Raw genomic sequence first — 19,067 nt, 5'->3', positions numbered from 1 at the left:
TACACTTGAAAACCGCTTGGTTGATTGAGAGCTCTGCAAAGTGTCATTTTCTCTCTAACGATTGGGATCATTTCAGTCTTTACATGTGTTAATACCAAAAGCAGAGTTAGTCAATTGGTCCTCCATTTCAACACCTTACTTGCATACACAAAATGTCCAGGAATCGAGTTAAAACGACAACTGAGAGTGGAGTCCAGGCAAGTGAGAAAGTGTTTTTTTGTCAGAAGTGGGATTCAAACTCATGCCTCCATGGGAGACTGTGACCTTAACGCAGCGCCTTAGACCACTCGGCCATCCTGACTTCCATGAGCAGTGTGTCAGATGCCTTTGCATGCAGTATGATCGAAGGGCGAATGACACTTGACGATTCAAGAAGGACTATGGACTATTTGCTCATAGCGAGAACCAAAATTGTGGAAACGTGTCTAACAACACTCCTCCTTGCTCTCATTGGTTGTTTTTGATGAGGAGTGGCACATTTCTTTATACGGCTATAGCAGTACAGGGACGAGGTGGAGGAGCGTGATCTTTTCACAGATTATCTTTCTTAAGCCATACTGTCACAACATGGTGATATTTTTCGCAATTATTTCAAAAACATATTCTTTTTAAAAGTTAATGTACATACTGCAGCTTTAATCAAAGGTATAAATTGAAGACTAGTCTTATTTTACTGACATGTAAAAAATGTAAAAGAGAGTAATTTCTTTTTACTCTCATTGTCGATTGTTAGATATGTAATATTTAGCTTTACTTTCTTAATCTTTACTGCAACTTTGGTTCTCATGTTTCAGAGGTTAGGGTACCATAAAGGTCCTTTCTCCTACATATACTACAACTTCTCTGCCAGTATGCCATTCGTCCAGTCTTTGACGAGCATCAACACTGAGTGTAAATCGAGGGCATCATCTTGTAAATGATTTCGTATAACCATGGCTATGAGATTTCAGTATATGTTTCTTGTTCTCCCCCCGCCCCTTTAAACCATGTCCTTCACAATATGCCGTGTCAAGTCAATGAATGCAATGCACATCTCACCTAAAGTTAAATTCACTATTGGAACCGGAACAAAGGACAAGGCACAATTTATGATTTCACGGCATCTGCAACACACCTCCTGTTGAGTAGAATATATTTACTGAGCAAGTGTTCACGTTTTCATATCCTATAATCATAGTTTTAGGATATGTGATGGAGTTTTTACATGATATGCCAACATAAAGTGGTAGATATTTGTAAAGTGAAATGACAAGAAAGCATGGAGTTTCCCAAAAGGAAAGCTGAAAAGTGTGTCTCTCATTTAACCTCCTTGAGTCAATACTTTGTAGAACAACCTTTCCTTGCAAGTACAGAAGCCTATGTAGGTATCTAAATACTTCTACCAATTTTTGGGGAAGCAGTGACTTAGTGGGAAGAGTAGTCGTTTGACAAATACCAAGAAGTCTGTTTCCCATGCTAACTGTCAATGTGCCCTTGAGGAAGCACCCAAAGGGACCCAAATTTGCCTAGTGATCTGCATATGTTGGAAAACAGAGTTGTCAGTGTACTATAGTAGTTGAATGCATGTTCACTCAATTACCTGGTTTAGCATCAGACAATATAGCATCAGAACATGAGATATTTTACAAAGAAGAATTGTCAAAAATGTCACTGAACAAAATGTAGAACATCTGGGGAAAAGCAGTTTCGTTGCCACAGATTCCCAATTCAATTTAGTTCTGGGCCTTGACTGATCCTTTCTAACACATGGAGATTTTTTCATTTAAACTATTTAATTGTAGCTATGGCTGCACGGTACATGTAAGTAAGTCACAATATTATTAAGGTGTGCATTATGACTACAAACCCCTGCACTGCAAATGCAAATTTGTGTTTAATTGAAAATAGTACGTTGACTTAAATTAGTTTTCGTCAAATTGCTGTCAATATTCACTTTTAGTAAGTTACTTGGAATTTGTGATTGAAAATTTTCAACATGAGCTGGATTAATTTAGAAACAGTAATCATTTGATAACTATGCTTTTATCCGGGTTGTAAATTTGTTGACTCAATACTGCATGCGCATCCAAGTCCTGACAACTGCTTTACTTGATTTTTTTTCTTTTCTGGAGCCAGTAATTTATTTCACCTGACTCACAAAGAGAGACTAATCCCGGCATTTCCATGAACAGGAGCGCATTCACATAGCAGAACATCAGAACAACTCTCCATGTATCATTTTGTATTAAGTTATGCTAATTTTAGTTGCCAACAATAACAGTCTGTGTTGTCAAAGACATGATTACCACTGTGTGTTGACCTATGATTAGGGATATCACCACAGTCAGCTATGTTAATGGGTTTTTGGCCATTAATGCTATTAATTTCATTTTTAATTCATTTGCAAAAGTCCCAAGCCGGAACCTTTGTATCATGTTTCTGGTATTCCTGTAAGTCTAACATAAAATTGATACCTGCAAACATCCTATATTTGTACCTTGACATTCCAAAATGTTATAGATTAGAATTTCAGGCTACTTTACAAGTGATGCAGTACCAAGTCAAACTGCATCACAGTTCAGAAAAATACAAAGAAATCACCATCTGCTTTCAAGCCATGGATCCCACAAGCCAGAGTATCTTTGTTATCCATCTGAAGAATTAACATACTGCAAGTGCATCTAAAGACTATATCATGTCAAATCCTCCACTTGAAGAAATTGTGAACATCTGTTGGATGTTTTACATTTAAGTGCATAGAGCAACGGTGTCCAAAGTCAGTCCTCCAAGGTTTTGTATGTTTTAGTTGCTTCTCCTGTTCAACATACCTGAATTAAATCATTGTAATCAGTAGGCTTCTGCAGAACTTTGACATGCTGAGCAGGTAGTTGAACCATTTGAATGAGCTACGTTGGAACAGAGTCACAACTAGAACTGGCAGAAAGCCAGCCCTTGAGGAATGGAGATGTACACCAATAGCATACAGGTTCAAATTGTTATGTTGTGGTGTGTTGTTTTCTAAAGTACTTAATGCTAGGAAAGAAAAACACTTTCCTAAAGCAGAAATGATCCCTGCTGAAGTTTTGCAAAGACTTTTTCTTTTGGCAAGCACAAGGTGGGTCATAGACTTGCATGAATAAAATAAAACAAAACAAAACAAAACATTCATACAGAGCGTCAAGAGTTACTTCAGTTACTTATTATAGTTGGAACAATAGTTTTGGTGTAAAAAAAACCTAAAGACGATTCTTTACAAACTTACTGTGTTAGCCTGTTGTATTGTGTAATGAATGGCATCCATGCTTCCAGTTCTTACAAGGTTTTCATCATGTTTATTGAAGGGACTGCAGTTCATGTTATCCAACAGCAATGATCTTTATATTTTAAATTTCATAACTGAACTGTCGTAAAATTGAGGCAAACTGTTTACTTTCTACATTTCCATTTGGTTTTTATGTGGATTCCATTTTTCTATGCTCCTTGTAAAAACATTTTTCCCTCAGAGAAGTGGAAAATGAAATACGAGTAGAAACTATGAAAGGTCTGATGATGACTCTGTTATTTTTTCCCCATTATTTAATTAATGACCGAGTCTAGTATTAAACCATCTAACCAATTACGTTCTATACTTGATTAATTCTATTCTGGTATGACAATTCAGTATGTCTAAAAAAATTGAAGAATTTGTCCAGTGGACACCATGAGCGTTTTACCCTGTGTGCGTTCTGCCGGGGTTGCAGTGACCCTGCGTGTGCTTTTACAAGGTTGTTTTTTTTTTTGTTGTTGTGTGTGAGTGTGGGGGTGTGTGTGTGCGTGTGTGTGTGTGTGTGTGTGTGTGTGTGTGTGTGTGTGTGTGTGTGTGTGTGTGTGTGTGTGGTTTCGGAAACTGATGGTATGATGAGGAATGTACAGCCATTTGGAAAATGAAGTGTGATAAATTAGTTTTCTATCCACAGGTCAATGGGGTATTCCCACTGTAAGCCTGTCCTCAGTGTTGGGAATGATGGCAGGCGTTTTGGCATCTACCATGGAATCCATTGGTGACTACTATGCCTGCGCTCGTTTGTCTGGTGCTCCTCCACCACCCATTCATGCCATCAACCGAGGCATCGCCGTTGAGGGCATGGGCTGCTTCCTGGCTGCACTGTGGGGAACTGGGAATGGAACCACTTCCTACAGCCAAAATATTGCTGCACTTGGAATTACCAAGGTACACAGCTCTGGTTGGGTGCCATTTCAGTCTACTGTTGTGCAAAGCTAATGAAGATATGCCCAAAAACTTGAAATGGTGATTACACTGAAAGGGATCATATTTTTCACATTTGACTTGTAAAAAGAAGAAATGAACACCCTGTTTAATTTTCCTTTCACTTCACAATTATGTAATACGCTGTGTTGTACTATAAATTTGTGGTTGTAAAGTAACAAAATAGGAAAATCCTCAACTATTATAATTACTTCTGCAAGGCAATGTATGTTAAAGGGGCAATATTGTGTAAAACTGAAGATTTTGAGCTTTAAATCATGTTACGTTATTCCCTCATCAAAAACATCCCTCATCAAGGTGTTGCCTTGATTCTTTCATGCATGTTTGAGAAATCCTTTGATGTCCCGTGGCAACCATTCTGCTGTGCAAAACACCTGGTTGGACCTAGCACCAATTTGGAGGTGCAGCTTCTTCTTTGAGCTTCTTCAAGCTACCACAGAGGATCCCTCTGCTCCTGACTCCACCACTCAGCTCCTTCAGTCTTGCCAGCAGCAATAAGCAAACACCTGCACATCTGTTAAGCTCAGCGTACAAGCTACTTCTCAGTGAAACGCTGAAAAAAACATTGTTAAAGGGTTAATAGAGGAGCAATGTCACAATGACTTCCTGAAGTCTGAGCTTCAGAAAAAGGAGTCTTTAAAGTGACAGAGACCCAGTTTTAAGGCGTTAAATTAGCAAGTAAAATATTTGATATATATAAAGCATTTTTATAACTGAAGTTTACAGTGCCATTTGGTAGAATAATAAAGTGACTGTGCCTGTAAAACACATAATACTGCCCCTTTAACAAGCTGCTGTAAACCTAATAGGTTCTGACTTACTTTTGATTGAAGACTTCTCACCTTCTGGCATCATAAAATTTAAGTTCAATTTCCTTAAATTATACATTAGAAACATTATCTCATTTTGTTGAGGGGATGGCCTGATGTCTAAAAGCGGACAGCACAGTTGATTTGTGAAACCTGTTCTCCAGTGAACGCATCACCTTTAGAAACATCAACATTCCTGCTTTTTGGACACTTGCCGAGTGAATCACAAAGTACATTTGGCACCGTAAAATTTAACTGCTAACTGAAACTTTAACAAGAGTCTTCATTTCTGTCTTTGAAGTAGCGCTGGTTTATTCAAATATAAAAAAGCAAGCAGAGCTTCACCTGATACATGTGGTCACATCCTAAACCAGTGTGCTCATACACATACATCATGTTGTGTGACACACTGTCCTGCTTTCTGAAGCCAGTACACTTAAACAATGAGTTCACTCATGTGACAGGTAGGAAATTCATTACTGTTATCTGTTCAGGCCTGCCAAACAAATATGAGGAAAGGAAATAGAAATAGAACGGAAACGAACACTCAAGGTTGAGTGTGTGTCTAAGTAGGTAGTTAGAATGTGAGTCTGTTGTGAGCTTCTACTGCACCGATCAAATCTGCTGGTAATCCATCTCCTGTCAAGTATAACTCAGCTATTGTAAGTTTTCTAAAAACAGGGTGAGGCCAATGTGATCTGTGACGCGAGTGAAGCAAAAAAGTGTTTCCAGTGCAGTTCTAGAAAATACAACACTTTCAATATAACCAAAATCCACCTCGTCTTACTGCCAAAACTTTTTATCATAAAGAGTTTTTTTTTGTTTTTTTTTTTTTCAAAATTGTTGTATTTACATTAAGCAAATTTATTTTTGAAATTGTCAAATTGCAAAATTAAATCATCATTCGAAAAGCAGCTACAGTTGTTAAAGAGATAGGAGCAAAACATTATGCATTTTGCTCCAAAACATCTAATGTGTGCACCACAATATGTGGATGCATGCCCATGTACTGCAACATAGGTATGCAATACCATGTTGCATATATGCAACATGGTATTTTACTAAGCTGAGATCAATGACTGTCAAGAACCTTTCTGTACTTTGTCTTGGATTTTTCCAGTTGAGCTTGATTTCTCATGATTAATTTCAACTGGGCCAATCAGCGAACAGAAGTAGAATTTGTTAATGGTGATTCTGAGTTTCTGCACTGTTTCAAAATTATAGTTTGGCCGCCGTTTTTGCAAAGTCAGAACAAAGCCGTTCAGTCCATGCTGGCCACGCTTCCAAATATTCAACAATTAAAGTCAGACCAAGAGGAATGTTTAAACCATAAATTTCCAAATATAATCAGGGTTGCCAAGTATCTTCATTTTCATTGCTTCATCTCAGGTTGGCAGCCGTCTCGTCCTTCAGACAACAGGAGTTTTGATGATTGCCCTGGGTGTCTTTGGGAAGTTTGGAGCAGTTTTTATCACCATCCCGGACCCAGTCATTGGAGGAATGTTTCTTGTCATGTTTGGCATGATTGCAGCCGTGGGGATATCCAATCTTCAGGTAAACACATTAAGTTGTTTTTTTTGTTTGTGTTTTACAGACGCTTTACAAGCTGATTCTACACTGTATTGACTCGGTGGGTGCTAAATATTTATGCATACAACACCAACACTTTTTAAAGAAAAAAATATCATAATTTTCCACCACCTAATTTTATTTGTTTTAAGAACTTCTTTTACAAAATTAATTTTTGTATTTAGGCCTGAATTGCCTCTGGGAATCAATAAATGAACACCTCTTTTCAAAGCAATGTTCACAATAACTATCCAATCAGAATGAGCTTCAACTATTTTGTAAAGTCAAATCAAGTTTTTGTATATCACATTTCAGCAACAAGGTATTTTGAAATGCTTTACATGATACAAACATAATATATTTACTGATTATGAAACAAGCAACATTAAAATTTGTCAAATGCTATCATCAAGAATAATTGTCAACAAATATTTTGATCAATGTTCCAGTCAAAGGCAACTCTAGACAGGTGAATTTTTATCCTTGATTTAAAGGAACTAAGTGTTTCATCTGTTTTGAATTTTTTTGGAAGTTTATTCCAGATTAGTGGAGTATAGAAACTGCTTCTCCAAGTTTGCTTTTCATTTTGGGGATACAAAATAGACTTGAACCAGAAGACCTGAGTTTTCTGGAAGGTTGACATGACAACATCAGGACTGTAATGTATTTTGGTGCTAAGCCATTCAGTGATTTATGAACTAATGAAAGTATTTTAAAGTCTATTCTCTGAGCTACAAGGTGCCAGTGTTAGAACTTTAGAACTTTGTGATGTGCTCTACCTTCCTGGTTGTAGTGAGAATGCCAGCAGCAGGACTCTGGATCATGTGGCGCAACTAAAGATAAAGACTTGGATGAGTTTCTCTTTATCTTGCTGGGTCTTTAGTCCTTTAATCCTATCCTCCTGACTACCAGGAAAAAAAGATGTTGTCCAATCACCATTTTTTTTAAATCCCACATTCTTTGTAAGGTAATAAAAGGTTTTATGCACTTACTTTGTCTCTTCCCATAAAATGTGTTATTACTGATGAACAGCATTTTTATGAATTAGAAAAAGGTACGTACAAAAGTCCCACTCCTTCACATGTGATATCATTGAAAAGCCCTAAATGTCCTCTCCAGATACCAAAAGGAATTAATTCAGTAGAATGCAGGGGGTGGGAGATATTCAAGTCTAGAAATGTCCTCTACAAAGGCCAAAAATGAACTACTGGTAGTCAGGACACTATAAATGCTGTTCAGGTGATAGAATCCCCCTGATTTCAGGCTTGATTGATAGTATGTAGCTGCAAAATCTGAAGTTGCATGCTGATCATTCCTCTATTGGTCCAAAGATAATAGTTTCAGTTTCATTTCTGTTTCGTTTCTGTTCAGCAGGAGAAAGCAAAGACACCTCCACACATTGATTTGTTCTAAAGATCTGTTCACTACATGGACAGGTTCGGAGTCGTTTGATGACATTGTAATGTAGAGCTGTGTATCATCTGCATAGCTATGCTAGCTAATGTTATGACTTGTTAAAATCTGAGCTAGCTGGAACCTTGGGATACCCTACATGCGACTTCTGTGTGTCCCAATGAGAAGTTACCTTTTGACACCAAGTCCCTGTTTATTAGCTAAAACCCAAACCAGTCAACTACATGTGCAAAACTGATGTACCAAAAGACTTAGAGGTCTAATGGCAGAAAAATGTGCTTCATGAGTATTGAATCTGGAGGGCTTAGTGTAAATACGCTCCACATGGTTTACAGATTTTTACGTGGAATACCAAATGTTATAAACTTTGCATTTTCTTCCACCTCTCAATTAATTGTGTGCTTATTTTTATTTGTTGCATAAAAAATGTGGAAAGGTTTCGGAAAGATTTTCTATCAGAAACGGCTCCTATCAAGTTTCAGCCTATTAACTGAGGTCTTTAGTTTTAATAGCAAGCTTAATTAGATGTTGGTCTTTCCTTCTCCGCTATAGACAAGTTAATATGAGATCTGGCAGAACATTTGTTGAAATTGAAAAATATTGGAGTGCTCAAATAACAAATAACAACTATTAATAGCTTTGTGCTGGTTTTATTTGCGTTAGACTATAAGTGTTTGGCTGGTTCATAGAGGTCTCACGCTGCTTTTTAACAAATGTTAAAGAAAACAAGCAGCAGGGAGTCCAGGGAAGCTTTTGCAAGAAAGTAACACCCAGAACATAGAAATCTCCACTTAGCTCTCGCAAAGCACTGACTCACCATCTCATTAGTGTTTGAAGTCCCGCCCCAATGAGGTATTTTTCCTTTAAAGACTTTCTTTTATCAGTCTTTGTAAAATAGTTGAAACTTTATACGTTTTGGCTCCTTTTTTTATTCATCCAACAACTGTTTTGTTTGCATTGAACGACTACATCTCCCTCGAGTCAAAGTTATACGTAGCAAAACCTGGAGGGAGCTGCAGTTCAGTGTACCATTTACACAATGCCTGGTTGCAATATCAAAGTATTCAGATTTAGCATTGAACTGACACCTTGGGTATTGTATTTCAGTTTTTAAGCAAATGGAAAAACACACAAGGGCCCAATGCAGATGGAACAGATATAAAGTTTCTGTGTGCATTTGTCTTAACCTGCTGCTGTTGAGTACTGACAATTTTGTGTCATGGGAAAATAAAGATTCTTGCTTGTTTCCCCAATCTGATTCAATTCTGAGTCTAAATACTAGGGGCTAACCCCACTTTAACATTTTTAACCTGTTATGATCAAATATGAATCCATCTTAAAATAGTATTTGACTCATAGGCTTTTTTTTTTATTATTCCCACATTATGTCTAATTTCATTTTAGATCTGTTCCAAAACAGAGTTGGCAGCTCATTTTCACAGAACAACAAAATAGTCTAGAAGTAAAAGTCAATAAACCAATTTATACAAGTTGTGTTACATAATGTCATTCTCCCCCCCACCTCCTTCTCTTTAGCATGTTGATCTCAACTCTTCCCGCAACCTCCTCATCCTTGGTTTTTCTACCTTCAGTGGACTTGTGCTTCCTACCTGGTTTCATTCCAATCCAGGCATCATTGACACAGGTAAAGTTACCATAGATGCTCTTTTAAAAGCTTTTCAGGTTGAAAAACATTACAAGAAAAAATAATAATTACCCCCAATAAAGTGCATTTATGCACATCTCCTACACCTTTGTATGTTATGCCTAGTCCACATGTAGCCAGATATCTGGGAAGTCAAATAAATTTTTATTTCTTTTTTTCCTTTCAGCCACATAAAAACTTTAATTTCACAAACAACAGTTATTTATAACAACTCCAACCAAAGAGGAGATTTGAGAAAAGTCTGTTTTAGTGTTGGTGTGTATACACAGAAAAACTGAGATTTAGGGGGCCGTGCATTACAAATTTGCAACAAATAATTTGGCAATATACTTTATATTCTAATATGCTACTTAAAATCAGTTTAACCTACATAGATTTCCTCACAAATGAACCTCTTGGCTAAATGTCTCATTCCTAACAGAAAGTTGTGGTTATTTTGAAACAAAAGGTCTTTTTTCTATCGACTCCTTTATAAAGGCCAGGTTGGAGGGAGATTCGCCAGATTCTCCACCCTGAGCTGGATAGTTCTGCAACTTCACCAGAATTATGATGGGCTTTTTGGCTCCTTCTTTAATAATGAATTAAGGCCTGTAGGTTCTGATTTCTTCTTTTACAAGATGTTGGAAGAATAAAACCCTTTCAGGATTTGACAAAGTTCATAAGAACACAAGTGGATAACTTTTGCTGAATCCTAATAAGTTCTTCCCACTGCAGCACTGTAGTAAATGTAGTGAATGTTTGCCTTTTGTGGCTTCTTGTCTTGCCAATTTTCCTGTTGTGTTGCTTTGCTTTGTGCGTTGAAGTGTTTCCATTGCAGTTTTGCAAAATATACCTATTTCGGTTCAACTGAAAAACCTCCTCATCTTAGCACAAAAACGTTTTACCGAAAAACATGTTTTTTTGAAATTTCCGTGTTGCAATTATCAAATTTATTTTGGTACTTTCAATTTGCACAATTTTATGCTTATGCAGGAATTGCAGGTAGTGAGACAAGTTGTTGTACTGGATTTTATTCGGGGGGTACCAGTTTAGTTTGTCAATAAAATGTATAAACCATGCATATGTTCCTACTTTCTGCTGCACTTTTGATTAAAATCATAATAAAATGCATTGCAATTTGTTGGTTGTAATGTGACAAAATTTGGTAAGAAAACTTTCACAGAACAAAGTAACAACCAGCTCGCCGTTTTATTTTTTAAATGTTTTTTCTCATTTAACCATGTGTGTTCTATACCTGTGTTAAATTGACAGGTTGTAAGATCACAACTTGCTGTATTAGCCAACAACTTACTGGCTTATCGTTTAGGAACTACCATATTTTCATCACTGGTTTATCAGTATCAGCAAGACTACTATGCTTGAATGACATTTACTGTATCTGGTTGTTGTTGTTGTGTAGCTCTCCCATGAGAAGTAGCCCTTGTTGGTGCCAGTGTTCTTTGGTATGCATCCTGAAGCAGTCACGGTCGTTGGCTAAAATGAAACCACCATCTGATTAATTAAAGATAATAGCTTTGATTTGCCAAAAAAAATAACACTTGTCAGGCTGATGACTGAAAATATTAGTGTTCTCCCATTGTGTTTCCACTTTCAGATTACACTTGAAAAGTGCCAGCCTAAGCTTCTAAAGGGAAGGTGTTGCCAAATCCCAGAGGCCCCAGATGGCAAACAGTTTATCATTAGCCTTCAGCCTGGATTTCCAAGTGACAAGGACAGAGTTTACCGTTGTCTTACCTGAACAGATCTAAATATGTTGTTGTTTTTCCATCATTTTTCTACTGCTGTCAGACTCAACAGAGGGAGTAGATGGATTTAGTTTGTTGCTCGTTCGGTCAGGCCAAACCAATCAGATGAGTTCCATTGGCATGTAAGGACCAGTTCAGCCTGCTGGGGGCAATGCTGTGTCTTCTATGCCCTTGATCTTTGATTCCTCTCAGATTTTGTACTCTTTGGCTTGTGTTTTGTTAGGGTCTGGGTATGGAGGAATTTTTTTTTGTTTTGTTTTGTTTTGTTTTCCAAGCTTCCCAGCACAACCAGATGGACTGAACAAGCCTTATTAGCCCCCACAAGGTGTGCCCACTGTGGGTGAGACTGTGAAAAAAAAACATACAAGTTTAAAGAAGACGACAGATGAAATAAAAAGAGGATCACAGGGGATGTTTTATACTCTGGAACATTAGTGATCCTTTCTGTTAATGCATTTAACCATCTAACTAGATAATTGTCGGTAAAGCTGGTCTGCTGTGCTCCTCATATATGTGTGGGCTGGTGGAAGCATAAGCAGAATGACATAAGTGGTGCAACGGGTCAAAGGCAAGAATTAAACTGTTGAGGTGACAGGTGAGCATTGTAACCTATGCCCAGGGTTTAATCTGGGTTAAGTCCAGGTTAACTGGAACCTCTGGGTTGTTTGTGTGTACCAGTGTCCACAAATGGTGGTGGCTTTGGGTAGTGTCTTTGCTGCTTTGCAAGAGAGAGACAGAGACTGCAAAAAGATGAAGAGACAAAACATCAGGAGGAAATTAAAGTAGACTTCTAGGTGTAGGAACTAGTCAATGAGTCTTTTGCTGTACTTTTAGTTCAGTGCAGCTAATCCAATATCATTTGCGCCACTGGGTGTAAATAATAAGACATAATAAGATTTTTTTTTATTCAATCTACATGTTTCTTGTGAGTGAAGTCATATCCATGTTTTTGAGTGACCAAGATTGAGTTAAATCTGATTGAAAGGGGGTTTGAAGATTAGGGCATTGACTTTTCAACCTCATAGACTTAAAGCTTATGACCAAAGATGAATTTTCAAAAAGTAAAAGCATGGGGGTAAAATTGCTCAAGAATTGTAAATAAAACATCAAAAGACATTTTCTTTAACTTCCTTTATGGTGTTTATGTTAAGTTTTTAGAAACTTAACATAAATCTCAGTTCACATAAGAAAAATTGTCTTGTTGGGGTTGGTGATATGGCCTTCAGGTTTTATCACTATTTTGTGGTACTGTTTTGATAACAATAAACAAAACAGTTCTTAGTCAACTGTTTGACTGTGACTGCATGACACAACATTCATACCCCCACAAATACTAGTCTTGAAAAAAATTCCCATTTTTAATATGCTTCTTTAGCACACCAGTAATATAAAGAAGGGGGATTTATATCCATAATCTGCACACTGTAACTTAATTTAACTATATTTTCATATTTATTGGTATTTTGTGTTACTCTCATTGAATAAACAGTGGAGAAAATCATAAAAAAGAAATAATCTGAACAATACATGCAGTTTTTTGAACTTCATTAATAGGAATTTATTGTTACAACGATAAATCTAAATTTTTATCACAATACGAAATTTATAATGATAAATGATAAACAATACAATAAATTCCCACCCATACTATACAGTATGGTATCTATACCCCTGTGTATTTATACAGGGGTATAGATATGGCCTCAGCCAGAAAAACACATCAATCCAGTTGAAACAGACGAGGAGAAAATGTGCAATGAGTTGAAGACGTCAAAACCACGTCAGTCGCAGGCTGTTAGCTGCTCTTGATGCTACGTCGACTGGTTTTAATGAGACCATTTGTGGTGGCCCTCTATGAAGGCATTGTCAAAAGAGCAATCCCAAAGATTAAACAGTTCTTCTATGCAGACCTAAGACTTTGATCCTATAAGTCATGTGATGCGAGTGTCTCCAAGGGAAGTGCTAATCCAGAGTCATCACTGGACATAAAGGCTTGTCTGGTTTTCTCAGGTCTAGGCTGCTTACCTCCCAAATCCTCTTGGCTGGCCCCCATGACAGTGGCTGTAATCTGCCCGGATCAAATAAAGCACCCTTCTCTAGAGTCTTTCTCTAGCTTCAACACTCAGCTGATTTGTCCACACAACAAGATCGAGGCCTCTCGATGCTCTTTGTAAACAAATCGTCGCCTGTTCCAGACATTCTTAAAACTACCGGCTGTGTGAGCTCCAGTAAGCTCAGCAGGTACCATGAACTTTTGACTGGCATCTCTCTGGGCAGGAGAATTTCCTGTTTGCGCGTGTGTGTGTGTGTGTGTGCGTGTGTGTGTGTGTGTGTGTGCGTGCGCGGGTGTGTGTGTGTGCGTGTGTGTGTGTGTGTGTGAGCTTGCTTGGGCATGCTGGCGTGTGTGTGTGCGTCTTGGGTTAACCAAACAAGAGTGCGTTCAGATTAAAACTACGTCATTGCTGTTTTCAGTTCTTTATTCAATTCGATACAACTTCATTAGGAGGTTTATTGCCGGAGGGAAGTTATGAAAGCAGAGTGTCCAACATGCTGGCATTCGCACTCAATAGTCCTCTGTGTTTACCCTTATGCTGGTGGTCAAACATGCCACATAAAAGGCCAACACTGACTGAGAAATTCAGTACTCAAGGGTCTGGTGACAACAAAGGGTTCCCTTTTACCACCAGAAGACCTTCTTGACTTCTCTGATTTTTAATGCTTGAAGACCTCAGTCTTCTGGTGATGTATTTTTTTTTCCTTGAATCTAACATTCTTCAATCAGTCCTGCCATGTTACCTTCATAAAGCTACAATATGCAACTTTGACAAAAATATGGTTCTCACATATTTTTTCAAATTGTCACCATGTTGCGACAGTATGGTATGACACAGATAATCTGTGAAAAGATGGAGCTCCTCCACCTCCTCCCAGAGCTCCTGTTGCCGTTTTGGATAGATGTACCGCTCCCGGTCAAAAAACAACCAATCAGAGCTCTGAGAAAGGTCTTAGCGCTGTCACTGAACCATGTGTACATACACATACATCTCAATGTGCTAATGGCAGAGAAACAACTTATCATCACAGAAAATCTGTTTATCCGCCATCATCGGTAGCCATGCTAGCTAGGCTTAGCATTCATGGCAGGCTCTGTTTTGGTGAACTAGCTGTAGCGTTGCAGCTAATAAAGTGAAAAGTGATTGACAGCACTAACACCCTCCTCCTTTCTCTGATGGTTGTTTCTGATAGAACAGTGTATTTGTTTGGATGACAGTAGGCTCATAGGAGAAGGCAGAGCAGCTTGATTTTTTTTTCACAGATTATCCGTCTCATATTGTACTGTCACAATAAAGTGATAGTTTTAACATAATGTGTAAAGACCGTGTTTTAAATAAAAGTTAAATACTGCATCATTAAGGGTTTCATACGCATTCATTTATTTTCCTAAATTCCGGAAGAAAAAAGTGTTGGGCAAAAAGTTGGGTAAATTATTTCCAAACTTCAAGGAAAGCTGAACTGTGAACAAGCCAATTTGATAAGGGTTTGCATTTGTGTATGGAAACCTTTAAACTAAGGCTTTTTTTCCAGTGTAAGCATTCATTCTTACTGAGGTCAACCCTCCAGCCAAATACAGTAAATCTGGTAAATAAAAAAAAAACACTCCAGCTAAGCCAAACATGATTTTGCTGATACCTACTCATCAGTGCAATGAAGCCATAGCCACAAAACTATCAGCTGGGAGAAGGGTGTAAAAAATATTCCACACCATATCAGGATTTTACAAATTTCTGGAGCAAGAAGTATTAATACAAAACAGATATCTTTTTTTAAACACTAAGTTTTGCTGAAATATTCCAAAGTCATGTGGGAGAATATGCTCTAAACTGGGAATTTTAGACCACAATTGTAAAATATGTGTAACACAAAAACACCAGTATCGCATCGCCCAAACAACACCAAACCCACAGGGGACATGGTGGTGATAACACCATGTTCTGTGGGTTTTTTTTTTTTTCAGACCGAATTTAATTTTATTACTTTTTGGCCTGCATGGATGAACTTGTGATACCACATATCACAGCCTTTTGTGTTTTATCATCAAAGGTTTTGGGCTCATTGAACCTTCAATGTGGCTTACAGATCCAAAATCCACATGTGATCTAACCAGAGTCAAAATTCTAAAGGGAGCTGGGGAGAAGGGATGTGCTAACAATCTATGATGATCAAAGTGAATGTTGAAATTAAACCTGAAGATTTTCCTACACAGAGTTAGTGTTAGTATGCAATCAGGTCGGTGCACACTTTTTGTTTTTTTATTTTAGAGATTTGTTTTTCATTATAATTGCCACAGTATATATGCAACATTAATTGGTGGAAAACGTTTGGAAATTACTTATCACGTTCTCAGCTTTTTAAAGCTCTACACCCTGGAATTTTAACAAGAGTGTGTGGCCACTGGACTGTTCCAAGTTTCAGAAAAAAACATTCTTCTCTCCCCTTTTTTGATGGATTTATTTATTCCTGGACCTTAATTTAGTTTTTCTTGGCAATGACGAAGATATTCATTTCCAAGATTAAGGCTTGAACAAATACTATAAAGGTTAATTGGAATTTTGTTTGTGGCACCTCCAGATTTGGAAAAAAAGGAGCTTTTGAGAATAGGCCGTTCCAATAAAAACATACGAGTTAAGTTTTTCAGCCGAGTAACTGACACACAGATTTATAAAGTGAATTGCCGTGGGATTTCTTTAATGTCCTTTTTTGTTTTGTTTTGCTTTCTTTTTGACGCTTTAATCACCCACTCAGGAAATATCCTCATCCCGTACGCTCACGTTCTCACAGGAAAGTAAGCAGCCATTCAGTCCTCCAACAGTTTATTTTTTTTATCCCTTTCATAATCTTCATCTACTATCAGCTTAAATTTTGTTTTTTCTCATTAGCTCTCAATGGTTAGCTCATGAGAGCTTTAATGGTAAATAAAGAAAACAGATACAATCTTAAGTTTACATTTTGAATTGAAGTTCTGGATGAATTTTGAATTTGAACCATTCTTTCTCCAGGGAGGAATGATTGTGATAATGATTTTTAAAAGAAATAATTAAGTCTACAGATTTTAATTTACTGCTTGATATACTGTTTGTTTTAGCCAACAGTAAATTAGCTAAAACAATTTAGCTAATTGACTGTTAAATTTGTTAAGTTTAATGTATTTAGCTAATTGTTACAATTGTATATGCTGGTACAATTTTACATATATAATGTGCTGTACATGTATTATACATTATACATGTATTTACGTACATCAATGTAAATGACTTTCCAAGTCACACTGAAAAGTGACAAGGGCAGAATCTATTGACGGGAATTCTTAGGCATTTTACAATTTGATTTGATTCAGTAGGCTACGATGCGATTATAAATCAGATACTGGTGTAACATGACAGAAATGTCACCAGTATATATATATATATATATATATATATATATATATATATATATATATATATATATATATATATATATATATATATATATATATATTTCCCACACAATTAATTGGAACTTCAAAGAGAACATGTCCTGATCCAAATTATTGACCAGAAACTCATCACTGAGAAGAAACAAGCTAGTGTTAGCATGCTAGCTACTAGCCTACTGTTTAAACACCTCCCAGATGTTCTGAGCAGAGCAATATCTGTGTTCATTTCTGGTCCAATTTCTAGGTGTTAAATTACGAGGTCAAATTTATTTGGAGTCATATTTGATTTATGCAGCATTTTTATAACAAGGGAAGGAAACATGGTTACTTTATTGTGCTTTAAAATTATTGGCTGAAATTCATATAATACTGTCCCTTTAAAAGAATAGTTCAAAGAAGAGTGGGCTTAAACTATTCAACTTTTATTCAACATTAAAGGGAGTTTGTTTGTTTGTTTGTTTGTTTTTTTCCTGTAATGAGCTTACCATTTGAAAACTGCATATTAAATAAGTGAAAAAAGAAATGCCAACAAAAATCTCTACTTTTTCATGGAATTATTGTTTCAGAAACTTAAACTTAATTGACCAAGACCTTTGACATTTATACGGTTCAAGATACTGCACAATCTTTTTAAAGGTGCTTAACCTTTTTTTATTCCCTCCTAAAGGAATAAAAGAGCTGGACCAGGTGATCACGGTGCTGTTCACAACACATATGTTCATCGGTGGATTTTTTGGGTTTCTTCTTGATAATACGATTCCAGGTAGAGAAAAAACATATAAAACATCAAATTATTACTAAATTCATTGTTGCTGCCAGCTTACCCATTCTTCTCTTTTTAGGCACGGACAAAGAAAGAGGCATCAAGAGCTGGCAGGATAAAGTGCAAGAGGACGGCTTAAGTTCCTCTGATTTGTCATGCTACGACATCCCGTTCTGTAACAGTTTTCTAAAAAGGTTTAAATGTTTCCAGTATCTACCATTTCTGCCGACTTACAAAACCTCAAATGAAAGAGCGTCAACATGAAGAAGTGGAAACTTCCTGGGCAATATTAATCCCAGAATCCTACATGAAGCCACAAATGTTTTTACCATTGAGTCTCACTGTGAGGTGATGGTGCTTTTATAAGACCTAACCTTTATGTTGAACTAATAAAGTAAAATGTGAGTTGTCTATTTTTTTAATAAATATTTGGTTTGACTTTGTTGTTGAAATTAAAGTATTTGACTTCATTTGCATTGATCTGAGTTATTCCCAAAATAAACCAATTTCTCATCTGATTATTACTACCTCATCATTAATACTAGCTTACTGAATAGGAAGGATTTAAAAAAATATATGTGTCTTAAGTACATATACAACTGTATATTAATGTGAAAGTTACATATTAATGGCATTGTTTAAGAGCTCAACATTTTAAAGCGACTTTGCTTTTAATAACTTCTGTTCTAATACTCCTGAACTGTGATAATAAAGAGTTGTTCAGATTCAATAAATAACTTTTGAAGATCGAATGGCATACAGTAATAATGCTCACAACTCGGTAAGGAATCACGTCACTGTGTTTTACATTGGAAAACCATGAAACAGTCCTTAGAGCCTGATGATCAACTTTATCAACACATACTAAAGAAATATTTCAAGATTTTTTTATTGTGATAATTGTGGCTTACAAATGAAAACTGAGAATCAATTTATGTTACTTCAGATCAATAAAAAATTGATATAACTATATATATATATATATATATATATATATATATATATATATATATATATATATATATTAAACAGTTATTCCTTGTGCATGAATTTAAATCTGTGCACAATCTTGATTCCATCCTCAATACACTCCTTGTGAAGCTCCCTAATCCTCTTGAATGAATTTTGTTCGACTGTCCTCTCAAGACTGTTTTTATCCCTGTTGCTGCTGCACATTTCTCTATTACAGTTCTTCCTTCCACTCAACTTTCTGACTCGATAAACCTTTGCAGGTGTTTTGAGTTAATCTGCGGATTAGGATGCGGCATCATGCGTTTTCAATATTTAACTTTTTGTCAATTTTCTAATTTTCTGAGACTAAATTTTGGGTTTTAACTTGCAAGTCGTAATCATCAAAATGACAAGAAATAAAGGCTTGAA

General features: G+C 36.6%; 1 protein-coding gene across 1 annotated transcript in view; it reads left to right on the top strand.

Moving 5' to 3' along the window:
* LOC106917190 (solute carrier family 23 member 2) overlaps positions 1-18,203 on the top strand; it is a gene marked incomplete at its 5' end in the record, with an annotated part of 35,191 nt that extends 16,988 nt beyond the window's left edge. Inside the window, 5 exons of the mRNA XM_014985974.2 lie at positions 3,936-4,189; positions 6,445-6,609; positions 9,574-9,682; positions 17,592-17,687; positions 17,767-18,203. Coding sequence (XP_014841460.2) covers positions 3,936-4,189; positions 6,445-6,609; positions 9,574-9,682; positions 17,592-17,687; positions 17,767-17,951 — 809 coding nt within the window. The remainder of the gene's footprint in view (positions 1-3,935; positions 4,190-6,444; positions 6,610-9,573; positions 9,683-17,591; positions 17,688-17,766) is intronic.
* Positions 18,204-19,067: the final 864 nt, after the last annotated feature.

This window comes from Poecilia mexicana, unplaced genomic scaffold, assembly GCF_051168715.1.
Source record: "Poecilia mexicana isolate PSO_F unplaced genomic scaffold, ASM5116871v1 scaffold_6, whole genome shotgun sequence".
In the NCBI taxonomy this organism is placed as follows: Eukaryota; Metazoa; Chordata; class Actinopteri; order Cyprinodontiformes; family Poeciliidae; genus Poecilia; species Poecilia mexicana.
This window is presented reverse-complemented; position numbering and strand designations above follow the sequence as displayed.